This window comes from Cololabis saira, chromosome 15, assembly GCF_033807715.1.
Source record: "Cololabis saira isolate AMF1-May2022 chromosome 15, fColSai1.1, whole genome shotgun sequence".
NCBI classification, from domain to species: domain Eukaryota; kingdom Metazoa; phylum Chordata; class Actinopteri; order Beloniformes; family Belonidae; genus Cololabis; species Cololabis saira.
In genome coordinates, this window is record NC_084601.1 from 9,869,570 (window position 1) to 9,892,956 (window position 23,387).

General features: G+C 38.6%; 1 protein-coding gene across 2 annotated transcripts; it reads right to left on the reverse strand.

Annotated features, from left to right (window-relative positions):
* Window positions 1–1,187: 1,187 nt before the first annotated feature.
* Window positions 1,188–15,617, reverse strand: ncaldb (neurocalcin delta b). Of its 2 annotated transcripts, none has more exons than XM_061742410.1 (4): window positions 15,433–15,617; window positions 5,429–5,859; window positions 3,301–3,406; window positions 1,188–3,052 (listed from the first exon to the last, which is right to left on the reverse strand). In XM_061742410.1, exons 2-4 carry the CDS (start codon window positions 5,804–5,806, stop codon window positions 2,958–2,960), a joined length of 579 nt encoding a protein of 192 aa, XP_061598394.1. In that variant the 5' UTR covers window positions 5,807–5,859; window positions 15,433–15,617; the 3' UTR covers window positions 1,188–2,957. The 2 variants fall into 2 exon arrangements, with proteins under 2 accessions (XP_061598394.1, XP_061598393.1); XM_061742409.1 differs by having other exon boundaries at window positions 5,429–5,862.
* Window positions 15,618–23,387: the final 7,770 nt, after the last annotated feature.

Sequence of the window (23,387 nt, forward strand, 5' to 3'; positions counted from 1 at the left end):
GTGTGGAAAAGTTTGATCTTTACAACATCTCAACATTTAGGAAGAGCTTTGTTCAAACAACTCTGTCAGAATTTAAAGAGCAATAAGAGGCCACGCCCACAGGAGAATCTCCATGACGATTCCACGCGAGGACGTCCAGCAGCATCCCGGAGAAACCACTAGAAACCTCCCAGTTCACACGGAGGACTGAACTGAACACAAGTATTTTATCTTCTTTTTTTTTTCTTTTGCTGCACAGAAAGTAATCCCCTTGTGTTTACTACATTTTAGCTTGTTATACTAAAATCCCACGAGTTGTTTCAACAATCTATTTCTTTTCAGTACAGGACTGTCTCAGAAAATTAGAATATTGTGATAAAGTTCTTTATTTTCTGTAATGCAATTACAAAAACAAAAATGTCATACATTCTGGATTCATTACAAATCAACTGAAATATTGCAAGCCTTTTATTATTTTAATATTGCTGATTATGGTTTACAGTTTAAGATTAAGATTCCCAGAATATTCAAATTTTTTGAGATAGGATATTTGAGTTTTCTTAAGCTGTAAGCCATGATCAGCAATATTAAAATAATAAAAGGCTTGCAATATTTCAGTTGATTTGTAATGAATCCAGAATGTATGACATTTTTGTTTTTGTAATTGCATTACAGAAAATCACAATATTTTAATTTTCTGAGACAGTCCTGTATTTTAAGGCTGCATGTATTGATTACTGAAACAAATAGAGGGAAGTGAACTGGATTTTTCAAATCCTGCACTGGAATTGTGTCCCACACATTCAGGAGAAGGTTTGATAGGACCTGGCGGCTGATGGAGTGGGAGACTGCGCTACTCTGGCGTTTGCAGGGTCATCAATACTATCATCTAGAAATCAGTTCCTGTTTAAGGTCTATTGATATTTCTTTATACTATTATTTATGCCAGTTTAGTGGCAAGAGCACCATTATTGAGCATGATACAAACAGAGACATGTCATCGTTAACTATTGGAGAAGGATGTGCAGAGCAGTCTCAAGTTGTTGCACATAAAACTTGACGCTGCCCAAAATCAGGTACGAGTCAACTCTAAACATATTCATAACACGGGGTTGCAAGAAGTCCCTCAAGGCCGTGTACTAGAGCTCCACGGGAGTCGGTTCAAGATTTCACGTCATCGGTAATTTAATTAAAAAAAAAAAAAAAGCCAGTCTCCCATTTTGTCTTTATTTGAATAACAAAACGGACATCCTACACAGAACACTTAATGCAAATTAACAATACAAAATCTACAAAATGATACAGTGAAAGTTTTTTGTTTTTGTGGTTTCTTTGTTCAGCAGGTAACAGCGGATACAATACTGTCTTCTTTTAGGTAATTCATCTATATTTGGCACTTGACCACAAGATGCTATGGAAACGGGGCGGGGGGGGGGGGGGACTGATGTGCAGCATCTCAGAGAAATCAATCACGTCATGAGTTTGTTGTTTCACCCAAAGTCACATTTGAAAAGCTGCTGTTCTGAGATCAGCAGGGACTCAGACGTGTGAAGAGTGATCAAAAAAATACCAGATGTTTGCCACCGTCGTCTTGTCATTCAAACGCGTTACTGTGAATCAAAGCCACGGAAATGCACATGAATCCCACAGTCAGTCAAATATTAAGAATGTGCACATACAGGAAACTTCACGTGCACAGGAGTTTTAGATTGTTCTTGTATCCTTAATTTGAAATGTAAAAAAAATAGGTCAAACTTACTGACCTCTAAAGGTTTAGCATGTTCCTTAAATCAGCCAATAATGAAACCAGGAGCAAAGCGCCTGCATAGCAAAGTGTGTGGTCCTCTCCTCCTCCTTTTCTTTTTTTTTGAAACATATCTAACATAAATACAAGTGAATATTTTGTACAACCTTTTTTTCTTTCATATTTGTCAAGTAAAAGAAATTAAAATGTTTGTCATCACATTTCAATAATTTATACATCAAAATTTCAAAGTGAATCTCTTCTATTGCAGCAAAACGCCACAATGTTACCTCAGAATAAAAGAATATATAAGTACATACTATATATATTCAATAAACGTCTATCTTTTTTCCTGTACGCCCGTTAGCCCACAAGTATCACAGCTCAGTGGAAATACATGTTTGTGGGACGAGTACGTTCGTGTGTCGACACAAAACTCGGCATAAGTCACTTTCAGAAGAGCAGATGCGTTTGATCTGCAGTCGAGATTATTCCCCTTCATTTAAAAATCCCAGTCAGTTTTGGTTCGTTTGTAACATACAAAATAAAAACTTGAAAGAACAAAAAAACGGCTCTATGGTCAAAAACTAGAGTTTCCAGATCTTTTGTCTACAACAGCGATACTGCAGGCCGAGAGCACTCTAGTCCCGGACTCTCACGCTTCGGCCCCGGCGTCTCCCCGGGCCTCCACGCGGAGTCAACGCTGCAACACTTAATAAAAGATCTGTCCCTCGTCACTCAACCCGAGTCGGTCACCAAGAAAACACAACTCCCTTTAAATCAGGAATCACGTTTCCAAAAAATATAAAAAGGAAATAAAAACAAGCAAACTTGGATTCAGCTCGGTGTACCACATTAGTGAGCTAGAGCGTCCTCGCCGGCCGGAGTCTCAGCCAGAGCAGCTCTCGTTTTAAAGTCTTTGATGGGATCTTAATCCTTCCACTCATATTTGTACCACGTATGAGACCCATTTCTGTGTGGAGCCTTCGACGAAGTGTAGAGGTGCATGACAGTGTAGATGTGTGCGTATGAAGGGTATATTTATATATATGTATATATAAATACATACATACATATATATATACACATATGCATAAGACTTCAATAGTTGTCAAATGTACAGCTGGAAGTCTCTAAATGTCAAGTTATGAAATGTTTAAAGGAAAGAAATCTCATGTGGATCCAGATTTTGAAGATCAATTCATTTCTGAGGGAAAAGTCCAGTGTTTGGTTTTTACTGTCCAGCGCTGCTGGGATCACACTGCAGCAGTCGCACGATGGAGGGGTCGTTCTTTGCTCCCTCCACAAACTCCTCCAGGGACAGTTTACCTGAAACACAGAGAGAAGAGCTTAATGAGTAAACCGCCTTCTTTGTTTGTTGCAACTAAAAGTATTTCATCAGATTTTTCCAGAGGGATGTTAGTTGTTGGAAGTTTGTCGGGCTTTTATCTCGTTTTGCTTCTTCAGACAACGTGAGCGACTTGAAAGCAGCGTAAACAGAGATATCACAAGTGTGTCTGCGTCAGAACACCTTCAGTCATACGCAGTAATAAAAACAAGAGACAATGACGTCTCACCATCTCGATTTGAGTCCATTTGCCTGAAGATCTTATCTGTGCGTTTCTCTGGTGTGGACTCGTCCTCGGGCATCTTCATCACGGAAGAAACCATCTTGTAAATGGCCTAGAGACAGAGCGAGGACAGAGGAGACATGTTTATATCACATGAAAGAGATGCAAAAGAGAGTAGAGCCTGATTACAGTCACAAACACAGGTATTGGACACTTGGATCAACACATATCTGATAAAAGACAAATAAAGGATTCCTTTCATTTATTTTTGGATGCACTGCCTGAGAAGACACAAACAGGAAGCGTTCGTGTCAAAACAAGGTGGTTAAGACTCAAAAATAAATGATTAAAAGTCAGTTTTTAAACCTCTGCTCTCCGTGCTGTACAGTCTCTTGCCAAGAACCACTTAATTTATCACTTCTTGCAATTTATAGTATATTTTTTTGTTTTGTTTTCGTCTTAGTTTTTTTCTCTTTGCTTACTTGTTACTTGTCCAATATATCCATTCTTTTTCAATGTTTAAACCCAAATTATTAGTTTTGTTTTGTATAAAACCTCCTGAGTCGAGGTTCATAAAAGGGTAGGCATAATAAGCCTTGGCTTCAACCTATACCTTTTCGGTGCCACTTAAAATATTGGACCTTTTTTTTATGTTGTACTATGTTGAATCCAAATGGACCGAAATAAAAAACTCAAAATTAAAATCAGTTTTTAACTGCACTAATTAGATTTAAAATCCCACTTTCTGTCCGGATGCAACTTCTCACAAACTCTGAATGTTGCTTTGCTGAGGATGTAAATGTTCCCACAGAGCCACATCGTCATATGAGCGTACAAGACGGCGGCGGTGCCGCCTGGGACCAAATTGGAGCGACCTGAGCTATATGTTGCTCTGGGTCGGGTCGGTCCTGCAGCTTTACGCTGCTGTCAAAGCGTCTCCTTCGTGGTGAAGCGAAACCAAGTTTGGAAATAATGAAGGGAATTACTTGTCTATGCTACTTTGTCGTCTCTTAAAACTACGCACTGTTGGCTTTTTCCAAGACGGCACAAAAGCTTGTCCGACACAAGTGGAACGTCAGCCAGTTTTGGGCGACTCTCAAGACAGAAACACCGGCTTGCTGGCGGGTTGGCACTCACGCTCACACCCGGTCTAGTACCAGCGTGTGTAGTGTGCGGATGGGATTTCAGGGTGCTGTGTGAGTTTGTGTGTGAGACACCGAAGTCTGAAGCAGTCCTCCAATCAGATGAGGAGCACACGTTAGCTGTAAACCAAGTGCCAAGCTGCCAGAGGAAGTAATGAGTCGATATGAGGACCAAAGCGGGAGCGCTCCCTTCTAGGTGTCCGTACGAACGGCTGTGGTCTAAAATTAACCAGCGGCTGGTTTTCCTGATTTGAGCCGTCAGGTGGCTGAGTGACAAACGTAGGAACGACGACGGTGGTGACTAGGCCTTGGTTGAAAAAAAACAATTTTCCGATTCTAAATCGATTCTCATATTAATTCCTAAAAATCGATTCTTATGTCTAAAGATCGATTTTTTTTTTTTCATCATTACATTTTCGCCAGGTGAACTTTAATCCCAGTAGTCGGACACACAGTTTGTCATGACACTTCTGAAAAATGCCAGGTGCTTCATGGCAATATGTGTGCGTGGTGAGAGAATAAATTAGACAAGCTAAAATGATTTGTTTACTGCATGAACTGTTTCAATTTCTTTCTTTTTTTTGCACTTTAAATGGATATTGAAAGGCCTGTTTGAGTTATTTATTTCTTAGTTATTTCACAATAATTATTGTGAAATTATTACTACTAATTTACTAGTTATTTTACAGTCATATAATTCAGGCAACAGCTCAAAAAACATTTTAAATAACACTAAGCCAAATCAAAAACGAATCGGATCGAATCAAATCGTGATAATCGATTCTGAATCTTAAGAATCGGAATCGAATCGATTCTTGACATTTGAATCTATCCCCAGCCCTAGTGGTGACGGGTCCTGAATTGTAACTTCTACTGCAGATGAGTAGGATCGTGCTAGAGCAGCACAAACCTTGCATGGTTGAGAACACAGAGATAGATAAAAAGGGGAAAAAAATAATTAAAATAAAAACAAATGCCCAAAGCAAACTCACCGTTACAATTTCCAGCATCTCCGCCCGGCTGATGTAGCCGTTCCCGTCCAGGTCGTACATACTGAACGCCCACTTCAGCTTCTGGTCTAACCGGCCGCGGGAGGTGACGCTGAGGGCGATGATGAACTCTCTGAAGTCTATAGTCCCGTCTCCGTTGGCGTCAAACGTGCGGAAAACGTGTTCTGCAAACTTGGAGGCGTCTCCGTAGGGGAAGAAGTTGGCGTAGATCTTCTTGAACTCCTCCATGGAGAGCGCCCCGCTGGGGCAGTCCCGCAGGAAGCCCTTGTACCACTCTGTGATCTCGTGCTCGGTGAAGTCCGTGTTCTCCACCAGGTCCTGCATGACGTCGGGACGGAGCTTGCTGTTCTGTTTGCCCATGGCTGCTGCTTCTGGTGAGGCGTGGGTTGATGCGAGCGGAGCGGCACGTCAGACTGCTGATCAACGAGACGGGAAAATGCTGTTAGAAACCACATTGAGATTTTTCTTAATAAAAGAAGAGGAGTGGATGAAAGATTGGAAAACTTCTGGGCATTTCTGGGCCAGCTTTGACCTCAACATTGACATTTTATCCTCCATATGCAGCTGATGTGAAGATTTGCTCGTAAAATCATCCTATATACACCAGCATCATCATTTATTCATCAATGCCTGAAGCAACATCATTCAAAATACAAGATCAATTATGCTTCAGTTTCCTTAAAATCCACATTTGATTGTATTTTGTCCACTTTCGTGTCTTTTTAGCAGAAAATATCATTTGCGCTTCAAAGAGGTAATAATTTAATAAATTTAATAATTTTACAGATACTTTAATTAAATTTGTTTCTGTTTCATAAAAGTAATCTCCTGGTTCAGTCACACCTGCTTATAAATCATGCACGCCGATATGCCCATGCATGCATCTCTGCAGATGCAACTTCCATTTCCTGCAAGAACTCTGTTGACCCACAAATGTGCATCCTCTGCAGTAATTGTGTGTTTATTTAATTATTTGTGGTTTGGTTGGAGTTTTTTTTAAGATCCATTTTCTGTCTCACCTGCACAGCAGTAACAGTCAAGAGAAAAAGATGGAAAATTGCTTCTCTAAAATAAACTGTTGCAGAAAGTAAAGCCAGGGACGATAGGGAAGCTGTAAAATGTTGTAAACAGCTTAGACGAGGATAATGGCTGATAAGATCAGGTTGGGTCAGTCCAAAGTGAAGTAAAACGCTCGTTGCAGGACGAGAATGATAGAGAGTTGTCGCTTTCGAATTTCCAATCAACATTTTGGTTTCTTGCACTGTGGAAAGAGTCCAAATATTTGATTTGAAAAGATTAAGCTCACAAAATATGAAAAAAAAACGAACTCATGATATCATATAGTTGTATAAAATACTATACCGTACAGTTAGGTTTAGAAAGATGGGGGAAAAGTGAGGAATATATATATATACACACACACACACACACACACACACACACTTACATTTTTTTTTCTTCTTGTACTGCACTACTTTTATTTCTATTCCACTGTATATACCGTTTATATTTTGTAATTATACATTTCTTACTTTTTTATCCTTGTTTCGCTGTATGTGTGTGTTGTACGTACTACTGCTACATAAAGCGAATTTATCCACTCAAGGATGAATAAAAGGTATATCTAATCTAAACTAATAAATAAAAAAATGCCTAAACAGCTAGAAACCAAAATCCTGTTAATAATATTAATTTTTAGTCAATGTTGTCATTTGTAGGAAGTAACGTTATTATACATTTAACCAATTCCCAGTCAATACTGTCCAGTCTGCCCTTTCTGGTGTTTTCTACCAAAACATCACACGATGCTGCTGCTTCACGGAGTCGCCAACATGCCGTCCTTGTAGCGTTCATCTAAGCTGAAGACGGCATAATTGCATCATGGGAATTCAGACCAGATGTGGCATCGCTCTGCATCAGCTGAAACTGAAATTGTTTGCTGAGAGTCTACAAACCGACAAACAAAGCACTTGGTTTTTGACTGCCTGCCAAAGCTTTCTGGTCAGAGATCGTGCTGCTGAGCTAAAACCCAAGTAGGAGCGGCAGAAGATCATTTTTAGACAAACATATTCATCAATCTGATCACTGCCTTCACATATGTGTCAGGTTTTTGCGTAGATGCCATGTGTCACTCAGGCATGACTGCAAGAGTGGGCAGCACAACAGTGTCAACATTAGCTGCTATTTCAGGGGACAAGTCAGTCACTGTCAGGTTTATCACTTAGGTCAAATCACCGTCAGCTGTTTTTGTGTAAAACACTAAGAAAACCAGTCAGCTGATTATTGCAGTTGAAACCACGGAGGAAAACGTTTGAATGGCATCTATTTATTTAATAACATTCGTCAAATTAAGTGTCTATTAAGGGTCTAGGTTAGACCTCGTCAGATTGTATGTATAAAACATTACGGATAAAAACGCAGGAGGTTATTCAAAGATTGTTGAAAAAGGAGCTTAAAATTCCTTCATCGCACCACATGATCAATAAGTTTATCCATGAAGAAATAACTTTTCGTTTTAGGTACATCTCAACCTATTTCAGCCACCGTGTAATGCTGATGTTAAAGTATCACAAGAAGAAGAAGAAGAAATGCATCTAAAATATAAAGTTTAAATGCAACATGTGACACAAACATTTCCAATCCTTCACTTTGCTTCATCACCGGCCTTTTTCAGGGCTTCTCGCTGTTTGCAGACATTTTCGCCGCTTCCCTGAAGTCATTCTTCTCCTCACCGCGGCTGGAAACCACACCATCAACTCAAATTTACATTTTAATTTCTTGATGATTTGCAGAGGCTTACTGTGATTATTTGGGCTGTGTCGTCATGACAACCAACCACATACACACTCCAGCTCATCAGTGGGGAGAAAGCGCTTCACTAAATGCAGCGCTTTTGAGTCATAATGGAATTTAATAAAACATCCTGAAAAGACCCACGGCTTGTTCAAGTGTGTGTTTTTATCTTCGACGTACTGGAGCAGCGTCCTTCCAGAAACCCTGTTTACAAATTAATAAAATGAAATCAGCTGACTGAAATGTTTTGCTCTCCATCATTATAAACAAAAGGGTAAAAAAAGATTGAATAGACTTGTTTTTAAAAAGGTTTCAGCAAACAACAGAAGTTACAGGATTACATGTAGTTTAGATATATTTTACTGTGAATTTAATAACCTAAGTCTAGCCAATGAAGGAGAAATCTCATTAACTATCCAATAATCATTGATATTAAAATATATTCACGAATAATGTTATATACAGTTGATGTGTATGCTTCAATTTGACTCATAAATCATAAAATTTTTACTCTAAATTACCATTACATAAAACAGTAAATAAACAATTAACTACAAACGGAAATAGAAATCTAAATATTTTAATAATCAGTAATTTCAAAAAATATTATAATCTAAATGTGAATATTTGTTATATCTTCTAAAATCTAAAGAATTCTGTTTTTTCTTCGTTCCACACCATTCTGAATTATAATAGATATTTAAACTAAATCCGATTGTATGAAAATAACAGAGACAATAAGTAAGACACTGAAACAAGCCGATTATCTTAACGCCACTCCTTGCTGAGCATCATTTCAGAAGACCAGACGGGGTCTAAGCTCAGACATCATCAGAACATCCTTCAGCCGCCAGAATATCTACACTATTTCTGGCTCTGCCCGCAATTAGCCGCTAAAGCTCTTACCTGCTGCTGGGGGTGTTACGTGAGTGGGCTTTGACAAGTGAAAAGTTCACGTGACGGACGAAAAAAAAAACCACCATGACCATCTCATCAGCCCAGTACAAGTGAGAGAACAGCTTATGCAGATATTAGTGAACCAGAGCTGAACTTACTGTCACTTTCTTTTTCTAGTAACACGACAACGAACGCACAACCACAGCAACGCATTCACGGCAACGCACGCACGACCACAGCTCCTGCAGAAGATGGGGTCTACCTTCACTTTACACCACACATAAGCTGCTTACGTCTGTTGTACTTGTTGCAACGACAATAAAGAAATCTGAATCCGAAAAGCACTGCCAACACAACATGGCGTTTAAAGCTTTTTTTTTGTTTGTTTTTAAGCAGTTTTCCATATAGTTTCATAACTTGTAGTTCTTGAACAGTTTTGCTCACAAATAGACCAAAAAGACGTAATATAAGATACACACTTCCGTACCAGGTACTAAAATAAGGTAAATACCACCCAGCTTGTCATTCAGCTGCACATCACGCTCAGGCTTGATAGTGTGAGGTGTTAGCTTGGTTTTTGGTGAAACTTCACTCGATTGCATTTTCGTGTAAAAATTCATATTTTTCACAATTTCCAATATGGAGCAGATGTTACTGTATGTGGTTTTAGACCCGGTAAGAACCATATATCTTTTTTGTTCAATTACTTCCAGATACTAAAACCTAAATCAAAAGGTATTGGTCAAATCAACAAGGCCTCCAGAACATCACATTATTTGAATGTTTTTGACATTTCTGATCCATGTTTTACAAGCTTTGGCTAAAAAAACAATCCTTCGTAGCCTCATTCAATAAAACATGCAGGCTTGAAACCATTATTTGGATCATCCATCTAGAAAATATCAATTTTTGCTGGATATTTTCTTTAATGTAGTACATGATCTGTTTTTTTTGGGAATAAAAAAAAAAACAAAAAAACAAGTCCTGAATAATTCACTAAAAATAAGTCAGAACTGGTCAAATAATCCCTTAACACATTTTACCCAGAAACGCCATTCTTACCTCAATATTACTTAAAACCATTATTACTGTACGTTATGAATACAAACGAGGAAGGACTCTCGCCTCCGGACCAGTGCAGTTGTGGTGGTGACGTAAGAATATGAGGCAGAACAATTATTCCTTCTCAATTACATTGTTTTTGAGATAATGTTTTGTAAGCCAAGATTTAAGTCACAACTAAATTGTAATGACATGCAGAGCTCTTGGACAATCAAAACTGATTTGATTGTTGTTTACATTTTCAGAATATACATTTTTCCATAACAAGAGCATTGCCTAAATTAAAATAAAAAAACAAGCATTAATCTGATATAAATGTGAGTATTAAATAAAACTGAGGTAAGATCTTTCCTTTTGATACAGGTATTTTTCATTGAGCAAATCTTTTTATTGTTTTCTTAAATTTTGAATGATATTAACTATAAAACCTTGTACTCAAAAAGCAAACGCTGCAACAAACAACAACACGACCGCGTTGTGACGTCTTTGGTCTTGCCGTTTAAGTGAAATGCCCTCCACGCAGCTTTCATCCCAGAACATCTTGTAGCCCACTTATGTAACAGGCACAAGTCTCCATTTATATCCTGCAGGTAAACCTTAACGCCAGTGTCCAGCAGATAATCCAAGAGCAGACACCTGGAGGAGGCCGTCTGAGAGCTAGAGAGATTGAAAAGAGCCTGATAGAAGATAGAGACTTTAAGAATGATTCATTCATCATGAAACATGACACATCGACAAGCTGACTGAGAGCAGCCATTTGTGACCGCACAGCCAAGCAATAATTAGACCTCCGGGATGTGCAACCTGATAACCCCCAGACCAAAGTTATGTTTCATCTCGGATCTCTAGAGTAAGTTATACATCAACAAATCCCAGCTGAAGAGGCTCCAGATCCTTTCAGTGGTTGGTTTGTGTTGAACCGTCTTGTATCTCTTCGGTCTGCAAGCAGACTGCACCTGAACGAACAACATACAACTTATGAAAAGAGGTGACGTTGACAAACCTTTATTTTTCCCCTTCTTTGCTCGGTGGGGTATTTTTTTAATGTATCATTAACAAGTGAAACTGCTTTCATATTGCAACGTGCATAAACATGAAGAAGTGTCCACACATAAGCAGACTATGACTTTAGATGTGAAGAAAGCTGGCGACTTGTGCTGGGAATTTTGTTTAAAATTGTTAAATAATGTTTTGGCTTTATCAACTTGCGAAAGAAGCTCATGTCCCAAGGTCAGAGAAAAGCAGTGGAGGGGATTTAAGTACGGTAGCTACCAGGCCGAATATTATCATTTTACATCATGTCTGCTTCTTTTACGTTGTCGCTGAAAGTGTACTTTGTTGCAGATAATTGAAATTTAGAGCAGCAGAGCCTCAAAAGCATGGCCTTTACAGTTTTATCACAGCATCAGCTACAGTACTATGCAAAGACAAAAACTAGTGCACATGCAAGACTTTACACCTCCAACCATTTATTTCACCTCATACTTGAGGTTTCATCTCAAGCTGCATGTTGGAGCGCCTTTAACCCCAACCTCACGTGGTGAGTGAGGGAAAACAAACACGTTACAGACGGATCAAACATTTACACATTTTGGTTCAAACTTTACAAGCTCTATAAGTAATGACCTGCATCTGCCTCAGCTGATCTACAAACAACTACTGGCTACCACCCATTGCAGGAACAAACCACCATTAAACGCAGCTGCAGCCTGGAGTATCTTTGGGGGCATGCATGCTCACATTACATGCACTGTGACGTGTTCGCCGGCTTCTTGAATGTCTGACTGCAACTCTATCTGCTGTGTTATTTCACATAAGGTCAGGGCAGGCAGGACCCCCCTGTTGGTCCAGTCTGTGTCAGAGAGAGGGACACGACTTCTGTGGAAATCTAAAATCAATATATATAATTTTTTTAATGGAACTACACCAACTACAGGACTGTTTCAGAAAATTAGAATATTGTGATAAAGTTCTTTATTTTCTGTAATGCAATTAAAAAAACAAAAATGTCATACATTGGATTTACATGGATTTATTACAAATCAACTGAAATATTATTTTAATATTGCTGATTATGGCTTACAGTTTAAGATTAAGATTCCCAGAATATTCAAATTTTTTGAGATAGGATATGAGTTTTCTTAAGCTGTAAGCCATGATCAGCAATATTAAAATAATAAAAGGCTTGCAATATTTCAGTTGATTTCTAATGAATCCAGAATGTATGACATTTTTGTTTTTGTAATTGCATTACAGAAAATCACAATATTCTAATTTTCTGAGACAGTCCTGTATATATAAAACACTGGTGAGTTTCCTTTTTTTTTTAGTTGACATCAGGGTGTAAATGACACTATGGAGGTCTGACTGACCTTAACACAAAAATAGTCAATTTCATATGCTGCCACATTTCTCTGTGTAATCGCAGGAAGATTATACGATGCCGATTGTCTGGCCACAAGAACGTTACCCAGATTAGAGACGTAATAATTATTTCATCTGCATTAGTTCTTTAAGTTCTTTAATTAAATTTTCACCAGTTTGTTGGATAATGTTCTAAATAAAATCTTGTTGCATCACGTATCTTTGGACTACTGATGCTGATAATGATGACCAAATAATGTCAATATTTAAAGAAAAAATGAGTTAAAAGTTAAAAAGGTAATACAGTTACATTTACATGAACTACAGGCCCATAAAAGTGTTATCTAAAGAGTCCCATCCATCCTGCACCCGAGAATACAGAGGCAGCAACTTCATCATAATGCAGCACACACGAGTTCCATTGTGAGCGGGAGAGCTTTGTGCGTCAAGACGCTTCAGCAAACCACAATCATGACACTGAAGGCATTTTGAGGGAGTGAATGAGAACTAGATAAAAAAAACCATCACTGACATCCACTGAGAGGAGGGGCGCGGAGCTGCAAAACATACGGAGGTCTGGCCAAACACACAGCAGATTGTTACTAATTATACTGAGAGAAAGCCGTTCATTTTGCATTGAACATCTAAGTGTGTTTTCTGTCCAACGGCCCATTTTAGAGACAAAGACTGCAGAGATGGAAATGCCAGTGTGATGACTAAACACCTGCCACCCCTCTCTGTGAGGGATATATGCTGCATGGGAGAAACGCTGCCTTCTTTCCAAAATTATTATCCATGTGACAGGCCATAATAAGCTTTCCCTTCTTTATCTTGATGTCTCGCTCTCTTGCTCTTTCCTCCGTTGGTTTAATGTGCCACTTATTCTTGGTTTTACCCGCTCACGCTCCCCATCTCAAAAAAGAGGTCTAATTCAATTCAAAAGAGCACCGACTCCTGCCTTGACAAGCCTAACTACAGGCCGCACAGCCAGCGCAAGACGCTCGGCCCAAAACAAACCACAAGACACGCACGGTGACAAATATAGAAAATCTGTTCACATTTAAGAAAACACTTCGGCATCTTGAAATGTTTGGTTAGATGCCCTCGGCGCCAAGGCGAACATTATCTCGACTCCACCCTCGTGTCAACACCTCTGCAGGTCTTCAGATTCGCTCGTTACGTTTTATTGGCAGCTCGAGTTGTCGAATTACTCAAATCTAATCAAAGATTTGGACGCCACACAGCTGTGCGTTATTGGTGCTTTTTTCCCCATTTCCTCTGTGACAGAGACTCTTTTCTCCAATTTCCTGCATCTAAACGTTTCATCTGGACCAGTTAACCTCATCTTCTCTTTTGACTATCATATTTTTATGCCTGTTTTAGTGTCAATTCATGTTTCTCCCTCACAACACCGCCCTCTCTAATGCCCTCATGAAAATTTCAGTGGGACTAAAGGGGGGAATTCGACCATGATCTGTTCCCGTTTACGTCCCACATCAAACCAAAGGCATTAAATGACCACAAACCACCAGCTGAAAGAAGAAAAAAAAATTACATTTCCACAAGGCCGAGTGGCATTTGTCTCCAACCCACTCTGAGATGTACTTCGGCCTATTTCATTTCCAGTGCTGTTTTTAGTGGGTGATTGGTATGAGTTTCTCATGAATTATTTATCTTAATGTAAAGTGCTAATCAGAGCAGAGCAATTAAAGTTAATTTGTTATAAAAACAGACGAATGGTTTAATTAACCAGTGCATCATTAATGTTTTATATTATATTCAGACCTGTAAAGACTTTATTTGGGATGTTTTTCCCCATTGCAACACAATCTCAATACTGAACTGATCAGTTTATTCCATATTTGTTTACAATTACAATAAACATTTTCATGCTTTTTTTTTTGCTTAAGATGCATAAAGGAAAATTAAAAACTCTGAATTTCTTATGACATTCATTTTGAAACCCTACGATTTATCACTGCTCCACAAGCAACCTGGTGCATCCCTTTCACCTTCCCCTTTTCACTTTTTGAGCTCAGAAGAAGGGTGGACAATGTAAACAGATAAAAGCAGATATTTGATATGTCAGTTAAATGGTCACTTAAATGCAAAATCTCCTGAGGATATTTGGATGTCAACTGCATATTGTCATTTTAGTAAAACTGAAAACACATATTAATAGATAAAGAAAAAATGTCGTTTGCCAGATCCATTAATTAAGAGGAAAACACTAATATTTGCACTCATTTGTGAAGGAAACGTCGGTCTGCAGCTACTGTAACTGCAGGACTCCTCTTTTCCACTTCCTATCCCCACTCATCCTTCTCTTTTCCACTTCCTATCCCCACTCATCCTTCTCTTTTCCACTTCCTATACCCACTCATCCTTCTCTTTTCCACTTCCTATCCCCACTCATCCATCCGTGGGAGGTAAAAGCAGCCGGCACCTGTGCTGCTGCTGCTCTGCGTGTTGGTGGAGGAAAAGCAGCAGCTTCATCCGATTACACGTGCAGGCAAAGCTGCTGCAGTCAACTCACAAGACAACACGTTTAAAGGCTGATTTATGGTTCCGCGTTACACCAACGCAGAGCCTACGGTGTAGAGTACGCGTCGCCGCGTAGCCTACGCCGTCGATTTAACGCAGAACCATAAATCAGGCTTCAGTTTTGCTGCTTTCAGCGTGTTCTGCTCGGACGTATGCCACTGATATAAAAGGGTAAACACTAAAAGGGTATTTGTTTATCCTGTAAAGTTATCTCACTTGAGTAGCGAGAAATATAAAAACTTATAAATAAAAAAAACTTTAAAAAAATAAAAAAAGTATCAGGAAACAGGCGAACTGGAGGGGGCGCAGCGTTAGCCGCGACTCACCGAGGGTTAAAGTTGCTCTTGGATTCTTGGTAAAAGTCTCCTTTAGTAGTCCATTAGCTCGCGTCGAGTGAGAGGGTGAAAGTTTGAGAGAAAGCGAGTGTTGAGCAGGAGAGAGCTGCAGGTTACGGTGCTCGGTCCAACTCTGAGCTGCTTCCTGAGCCGCTGCTCACCCTGCTCAGCTCCGCCGTGACGTCAGCGCCAAGGCCACGTGGTGCCGGCGCGCCAATGGGGAGCGGCGTTGTCCTGGCAACCGGAGCCGTGCACCCGAATGCCGATTAGTCTGTAAAAAAGGTCCAGAAAAATACTTTAATCTAACTTACGGTTCTGTTGGGCATGCTTTAACGTTCAGTTGTTGCACTTAATTTATTAAAGGTGGCTGTCTAGTAAAATTTGATTAATATCTCGGGAACATAAGTAAATTACGGTTTAACCCAAAGTTTTTTCTGACAGCAATATACACTGACGCTCATAGAGGACATAAAATACATCTTACCTTATCTTTTTTTTGTATTTTGACATTACAGAGTACTTTTCTTTTTTTATATAATATATATGTCATACCAGTAAAAATAACAAATACAGGACACATAATAATACCTAAATTAATACCTCACTGACATTTTTGCACAAAATATTTTTTGCACATATATATTATATATATTATTCATTTTTTCGGGTTTAGTATTTCTGTTTAGTATTTCTTTTGTACATTGCTCTTCTTTTTATATTGCTCTTTTTTAAATTATTTAGCTATTTATTGGCTATTTTTCTTTTTTTTTCTTTTTAGGATATACTTTCTTTTTTTGTATACCTTTCATACTTCGTGTGTATTTGTAAATTTGTTGAGAGTGTGTATGTTTGCTACTGCACAAGCAAATTTCTCCTCTGTGGGATTAATACAGTTCTATTCTATTCTATTCTATTCTATTCTATTCTATATAAACAAATACAGCACACAGGGTCATCTAGAGCAAAAGAAAAAATGTCTTCATCAATTAGGAGTATGGGCGAGGTTGAAGTAGCGTCTTCAGTTTGGGGTCCTTTCATGTCCACAGTCTTTCTATGGTAATCCCTTGTTCATGTAGCTTTTACATACATGTTCTTCCATATATCCTCAGACAGTAAACAGACATCCTTATAACATGTCATCCCAAATCCAAGGAATGTCTCCATTTCCTCCAGTACTTGTTTCCTTTATCTGCTTCATGTCTGAGGGAGAACGTTAGTTGTTCCATATTGTGGATTTCTTTAACTATTTCTATCCATTCTGAAATTGTTGGACACTCCTGGCACAGCCATTTCTTGGTTATTGCCTTTTTACTACTTGCTAACAGTATTTTCAGTAAATACTTATCTTGTTTATCCAGCCCAAAGTTCCTACATCTTACCTTCTCTTATCTACCTACATCTACCTACATCTTACCTTATCTTAATTTCAAGACTTGAAAATATTATACCAAGATGTAAACTATCCTTATCATTATTATAAAATTCAACATTGTATCATAAAAGAAGCACCTCAAACCCTTTGAATGATTTATTTGTTATGTCTGAAAAGCGCTGCACAAATAATGAATGCTTATACTGCTCATATTCTTGTTTTTCTCCTTCTTGCATGCATTTTATCTCCAGGCAGGGGTTTGGGGAAGGCAGACATTCAATTAATAAACATTTTACTTCGTCAGAAGTGGAGGAGTTCTGTTGAGGCCTTATGTGCCACAAGGCACGAAGTGGATAGGTAACAGGTAAACATTTTACTTCAGATCTTCCTATACCCAACCTGTCTGCAGCTTATATGTTTTGCTGTAGTGAGACTGCAATGAGCTTATGGGAGCATTGCATGATGAATGAAGATGATGATAATGAAGATGAAGATGATTGTGATGAGAGCTTATGGTGCTGACCACCACACATTTGCTGTGGTCCGGTACAGGTGCTCCATTGCAGGCACATTGGAAAGCATGCTTTGCTTAAGATGCTTAGTGAAAGTCAAAGCCACAGGGCTTATTCGACTGCTTTTCCAAGGAGAGTTTTCTTAATGGTCTTATAAAGAACACTGAAAGCCCTCCCTCTGTCTGAGTCAGCAAAATACCGATCCATACGACCAAGTTCATGATCTGCTGCATGCAAAAAGAAAACAGAAATAAAAATCTATGATCAATATTAACGTAATGCAACAATGGAGCTGCTTTTTAGCTTCTGTGAAATTCTTTTGATTGTGTTGCTGCATGTCATCTGGCAATAGTTAAAAAACAACAACAACAACAACATATTTTTGCATTATTTCCTGCAAAACCATGGATATGGACATGAGCATCAGGAGCTTTTAACCTGGCCTGTACAAAATAAATCATGCATATTTTATAATGCAGTAATACAGTCTGCACATTTTTTATGTTGATCACAATGCTACAAAAATATGTTAAAATTATAAATTTTATGCAAACAATACACAGAGACAGTGGTAATACATACATACAATAAACATAATTTATTCACTAAATAACTGTGGAGTTTGATTTTGGTGCAAACTGAGTGTAACATTTCCCAGCACTATTGCATGAGCTCGTCCAGCTAATGGGCAAATAATTGAACGCTGCAACATTATTTAATCTTACGTAGTCGTAGTTGTATGTGAGAGGCATTTAACCACTAGACAACATTGTAATACACTCAACTGATAAGAGCTCATCAGTTAGTTTGACCCTGAGGGAGAGTCCCTGAGTACTGCATCCTCTGACTAATAGGTTTGCATAACATTGATCTGACTGTCTGCCCACTGAAGAGCGATCTCCAACTCTACACACATCCATACACACACACCCTCACACAGCAGCGGGGCCTGGTGTCACAGCGCCACTGCCAAGACTCTTTGAACTGGACAGCTACCGTTTAAATCAGTCATCCCATGGCTCTGCACGGGTTCTGACATTAGGTAACAGCAGCTTTAGAGGTTTAGAGGTGCAGGTCGGAGAAGCCACTGAGCCGCACGGCAGAGGACTGGCAACCTTTTCTTACTGATTAGCTGTTACCTAACCAGGCAGAGTCAACCTTGTGGTGCTCTGACCCCGCTGAAGAGCAGACCAAAGGTTCAAGATGAGCGGACTACTGTGATCTTGCTGAGGGAAAAGATTTCTGAAGTTGCAGGTTCACTTAAGTGAAATTCATCTTTTTTTTAAGTCTTTTTTTATTGAATTTTTGGCACGACAAACATTAACAGTATAAATGCACATATGAATTATAATGCTTAAGTAAAGGACATTAACAAAAACAGTCCTAAAAAAAAAGAAATGCACACAAAGAAACTAGACATCAACAATACGCCTTGACTAAATTACCTACAGTTCGACCAGATAAGACAACGGAATCCTCCTAACCAGACTATTCACCATATGGTACTTACTAGACTGTCTAATCTTCACATACATCCAGCAGAGTGAAAACAAGTAAAACATACATACATAAACATACATACAAACATATGTAAAGAAAAAAAAATAGTAATAAAAAAAAAAAACTATGGAACCGCAGGGAAATCAAGCTTCTTAATATATGAGAAAAAAGGGGCCCATGTAGTGTAGAATTTGTCTGTGCACCCATTCAATGTGCATCTTATTTTTTTCCAGTTTTACACAGTGTAAAATAGATTTGATCCAGGAGACATGAGTAGGAGCTGCAGAAGATTTCCATTTAAGTAAAATTAAATGTCTTGCTAATAAAGAAACAAAGGCAATTGTATCTTTACTTGCTCTTGAGAGTTGTGGTGTGGCTGAAACTACCCCAAACAATGAAATGATGGGGTCTGGTTCAATGTGCATATTTCTTATTTCTGACAGTGTGTTAAAAATGTATTTCCAAAAAACAGCTGAAGATGGGCAACTCCAAAACATATGTAGGTGATTTGCAGGGGACTGTGCACATCTTATACATTTAGGGTCCACATCTTTGTAAATCTTAGACAGTCTCATCCTGGTCCAGTAGGCCCTATGAATAAATTTGCATTGGATGAGGCCATAGCACAGATGGAGGAGGTGTGCAGCTTTTTTAAGCGCCTCTTCCCATAGTTTATCAGATATAACTTCACCCAGCGTGAAATTCATCTTTAATGGAACATCTTTACAACTTAATTTCCTATTTTTTTTAACATGTTCTACAGTTAAATAGCTATAACAATAATTATCATCACAATCCTGTATAAAAAAAAAAGAAAGCGCTTGATTTGTTGAAATATTGGCTCCTCCTCCTGAAAAACCAAACAAGGCACGGCTCAGTGGACACCAGAGAAGAGCAAGTGATCCCCAGCAGTCAGAAAACAAGACAAAACAATGTGTGCGTCATGAGCAGCAGACTAATGCTCAGGCCAACTGGATTACCCAGCAGGTGAATTTATTCTCATCCAGAACATGCTGAGCGTCGCATGCTGAGCTTTTCAAAAGCATCAGAGGAGCGCAGGTGTCAGATCTCCACGTATTTTTTGCAACACCTGAAGAAGGAGAAATCCTTTGAGGCCGTCCAGGGGACAGTCCTGGTGAGGGAGGATTCTCAGACCGTCCTCACTCAACTTTTATAGACAAGAGCCGTGCTCTTGTTTATACAAGTTGGGTTTGTGTGTTTACTTCAAGTTGGGTGTTTTTATTAATATTTTATTCACTTATTTATTCTGCCAAATTGCACTCAAAGTGTGTTGTAAAGAAAGCCTAATCATAGCTGTAACACGCACACACACACACACACACACACACACACACACACACACACACACACACACACACACACACACACACACACACACATATATATATATATATATATATATACCGTATTTTCTGGACTATAAGCCGTATCCGCTCTATTTTTAAAAATAAAATAAAAAAAGATATACAAGCCGCACCTGCATACAAGCCACATCCGCTCTATTTAAAAAAAAAGATATGCAAGCCGCAGATATTTATGTTGTTAGATTAGATATTTACTACATGTACAGAAGGATTTTGAACTGTAAATGATGTACATGTTTGTACCTAAATAGATCCTTTCCTAACACTGTCTTTTAACACGGCAGCAACTTTGCTGATTAAAACGGGACAGAACCAAGAGAAAATAACTGGTATTTATTTATCTATTTATCTGTTTGAAACCTGCCTTTACCTACTACTATCTGCTAAAGAAGAAGTAGCGTATTCTTCTTTGCTTATTTTGTCTTAGTCTAATTCCGGTTAGAGCGCCCCGAGTGGTGGAAGAAAAATCCACAGAATAGCCGCACCTTTGTATAAACCGCATGGTTCAAAACCTATGAAAAAAGTACCGGCTATTGTCCAGAAAATACGGTGTATATATATATATATATATATATATATATATATAAATATATATATATATATATATATATATATATATATATATATATATATATATATATATATATATATATATATATATATATATATATATATATATATATATATATGTGTATATTGTAGTGTTGTCTGCTTCCCAGAAAATTTGCAGTCAATAAAATTTTGATTTTATTTTGCAGTTTAGATCAAATTTTATCCATTTTACATATTTTCGAAACCAACAGAATTGAACACCTTTTAAGCGAAGGAGGTTTACCAATTATGCAGCCTATGTTTTGCATTTTTCCTCATACGTTTGGCCTTGATGCCACTGAGTCAAGTGTCGCTGCTAAAACTCTAATCCACAATGCTTCCTTGGTCCTTTGGGCCATACCTGGTCAAAGCAACACGTGCCTTGACCCAAGTTGCGCGTGGATTCTGACCTCAGGACCCCTCCTGGCCCACATATCACTGAGACTGGGCTCAAATGATTCGGCTATCTAGTTAACGATGAAATGGTTCATGGAAGATAAACAAACAGTAAAATGTTTGAGGCTCGTGAATACAAAGGCTGTGTTGTTTTGATTACTGTCATTTCTACGTGCTACAGGGCTCTGTTTATGAAGATTGATCTTTTATTGAGGAAATGTCCCTTTAGTGTCCTTAGTGAGTTACATGTGGTTCATGTTTGGATAATTGTGGTTAATATGCAGGAATGTTTGATCTGTTAAGTGTCTGTGCAGGCCAAAGAGGAGTGGGTCATGCACATGAGACGTCCCAAAAATCAAATATTCGTATTATTTGTTCATTCATTCTCTTTCTGTAAAAGAATGACAAAAAATGTAGTTAGTTAGTTAGTTAGTTAGTTAGTTAAATTATTTGTCCACAAGTGGAGATGTGTCTTTTGTCTCATAATACAAAACCAACAGTAACATGACACATCAACAAACACTTAACATTTACACGCAAAACATCTTAGTGGCAAAAAAGGAGGAACAACAAGGGCATGTACATAAAAGACAAGTCCACCGAGACGTGCCCTCATTCAGAGCCTTAATGGCGTTGGGAATTAATGAGTTTTTAAATACTTACACAGTACCGTCTACCTGAGGGAAGTAAATTAAACTCGCTGCAGAGTGGGTGAGTAGGATCATTTACTATCCTAACAACTTTTTTTTCCCAATCACTTCCTTATAAATGCCACTTAAGTTTCTCTGTCTTCCCTATTATTTTTGAGGCTAGATTCACTATTCTTTGTAGCTTGCATCTATTTTTTGTGGTAAGGTTGTACGTACAGTATATGTGCCCAAAAGTACTTCCTGCAATCTTACAATGTCCTTTTGTTCATTTCAAGTATTTTTTCACAGAGCTCCTTTTCAGTTAAGTAACTGACCACGTTTTTTAGCCACTGCACATCATTCCCCCGGGCCTGAGAGGTATCTATTCATCTATTCTATAATTTCAAAATGAGGGACGGTAATGACATGAATATAAAACCTTCATTAGAAAAAAAAAAGAAATTCAAATCAGACGGAGTAGCTAGTCCCCAAAACGAAACCAAATGCATTCTTTAATTATCTTATTTTTAGATATCAAAATAGGAGAGGAAAGTAAATTCTGCAGAGCTGGAGAGTCTGGATGGGCCTGTGGTTTATAAACAAAGTATGCTTTCATAATAAATGATTGGGTGATTACTGGGAAGAATGTTAATGATGCTCGATTCAGTTGTTTTAGGTAAAAAAGGTTTTCTTTCCCCTGATGTGACATGATGAGTCATATACTTCCACGACATCAGGGAGGAGCACTGAACATGAGGCAAAACGCTGCGTAATGAAGCACAGACAAGGGCTGCATCTACCAAGTGAGTCAGCGCTTTGCTAAAAGGCCACCTGGTGCTGGACATGATGGCAGATGGAAGCAAAGATCTGAACTGGCTTAATGAAAGCCCAAATGTCTCGTGGCCGTATTAACTTAACAGTCTTACTGACAGCACGGGGCGATGCAGCAGAGAAGTAAAGGGAGGACAAGCAGGTGAAGGTATGGAAATGTAAGTGTGTCCGTGCAGCATCCAGGTGACTGGAGGGGTGGAGGGTAGAGAGGAGGATTGACAAGCACAGATGAAGAGGAGGAGCGAAAGGGCTAAGGGTGGAGAGAGGGAGGAGAAGACACCTTAAATCAAAGGAGAAGCGATTATGCAGCAGTGAAAAGAAGGTAATCTCTTGATCTGCAGCTGCCTGCACACGGCCTTCCTTGATGCTCTGATGTGGTGACATGCAAACACACACACATGCACACACTCGTGCATTCACATCAAAGCTGGCTGTGGAGAGGGCCACTGCAGCAGAGAGATAAAAAGGTGAGAATGATATCTGACAGAGTCTCTTAAGTGCAAATTTGCACGAATAATCTTCTGATTTACTTCAGGAACTTTTAAACCACCCCCGCCCAGAAAGTTAGTTTTGTTGCTTGACTTTTGGATGCTCTGAAATGCTTCAACCAATAAATGAATAAAGCACATGCAGTACATTTCAAGAAAGATAAATTATGAAAAAAATTATCTCCATAATCCAAATAAGAAGTGAAGAAAATGTGAATGTAAATAATTTACAGGATGCATTC

Coding starts and splice junctions, on each gene's coding strand:
- ncaldb (XM_061742410.1), bottom strand. CDS start 5,806: ATGGGCAAACAGAACAGCAAGCTCCGTCCCGACGTCATGCAGGACCTG. Junction 3,407..5,428: donor AGATGCTGGAAATTGTAACG/GTGAGTTTGCTT, acceptor CTCTGTCTCTAG/GCCATTTACAAGATGGTTTC. Junction 3,053..3,300: donor AATGGACTCAAATCGAGATG/GTGAGACGTCAT, acceptor TCTGTGTTTCAG/GTAAACTGTCCCTGGAGGAG.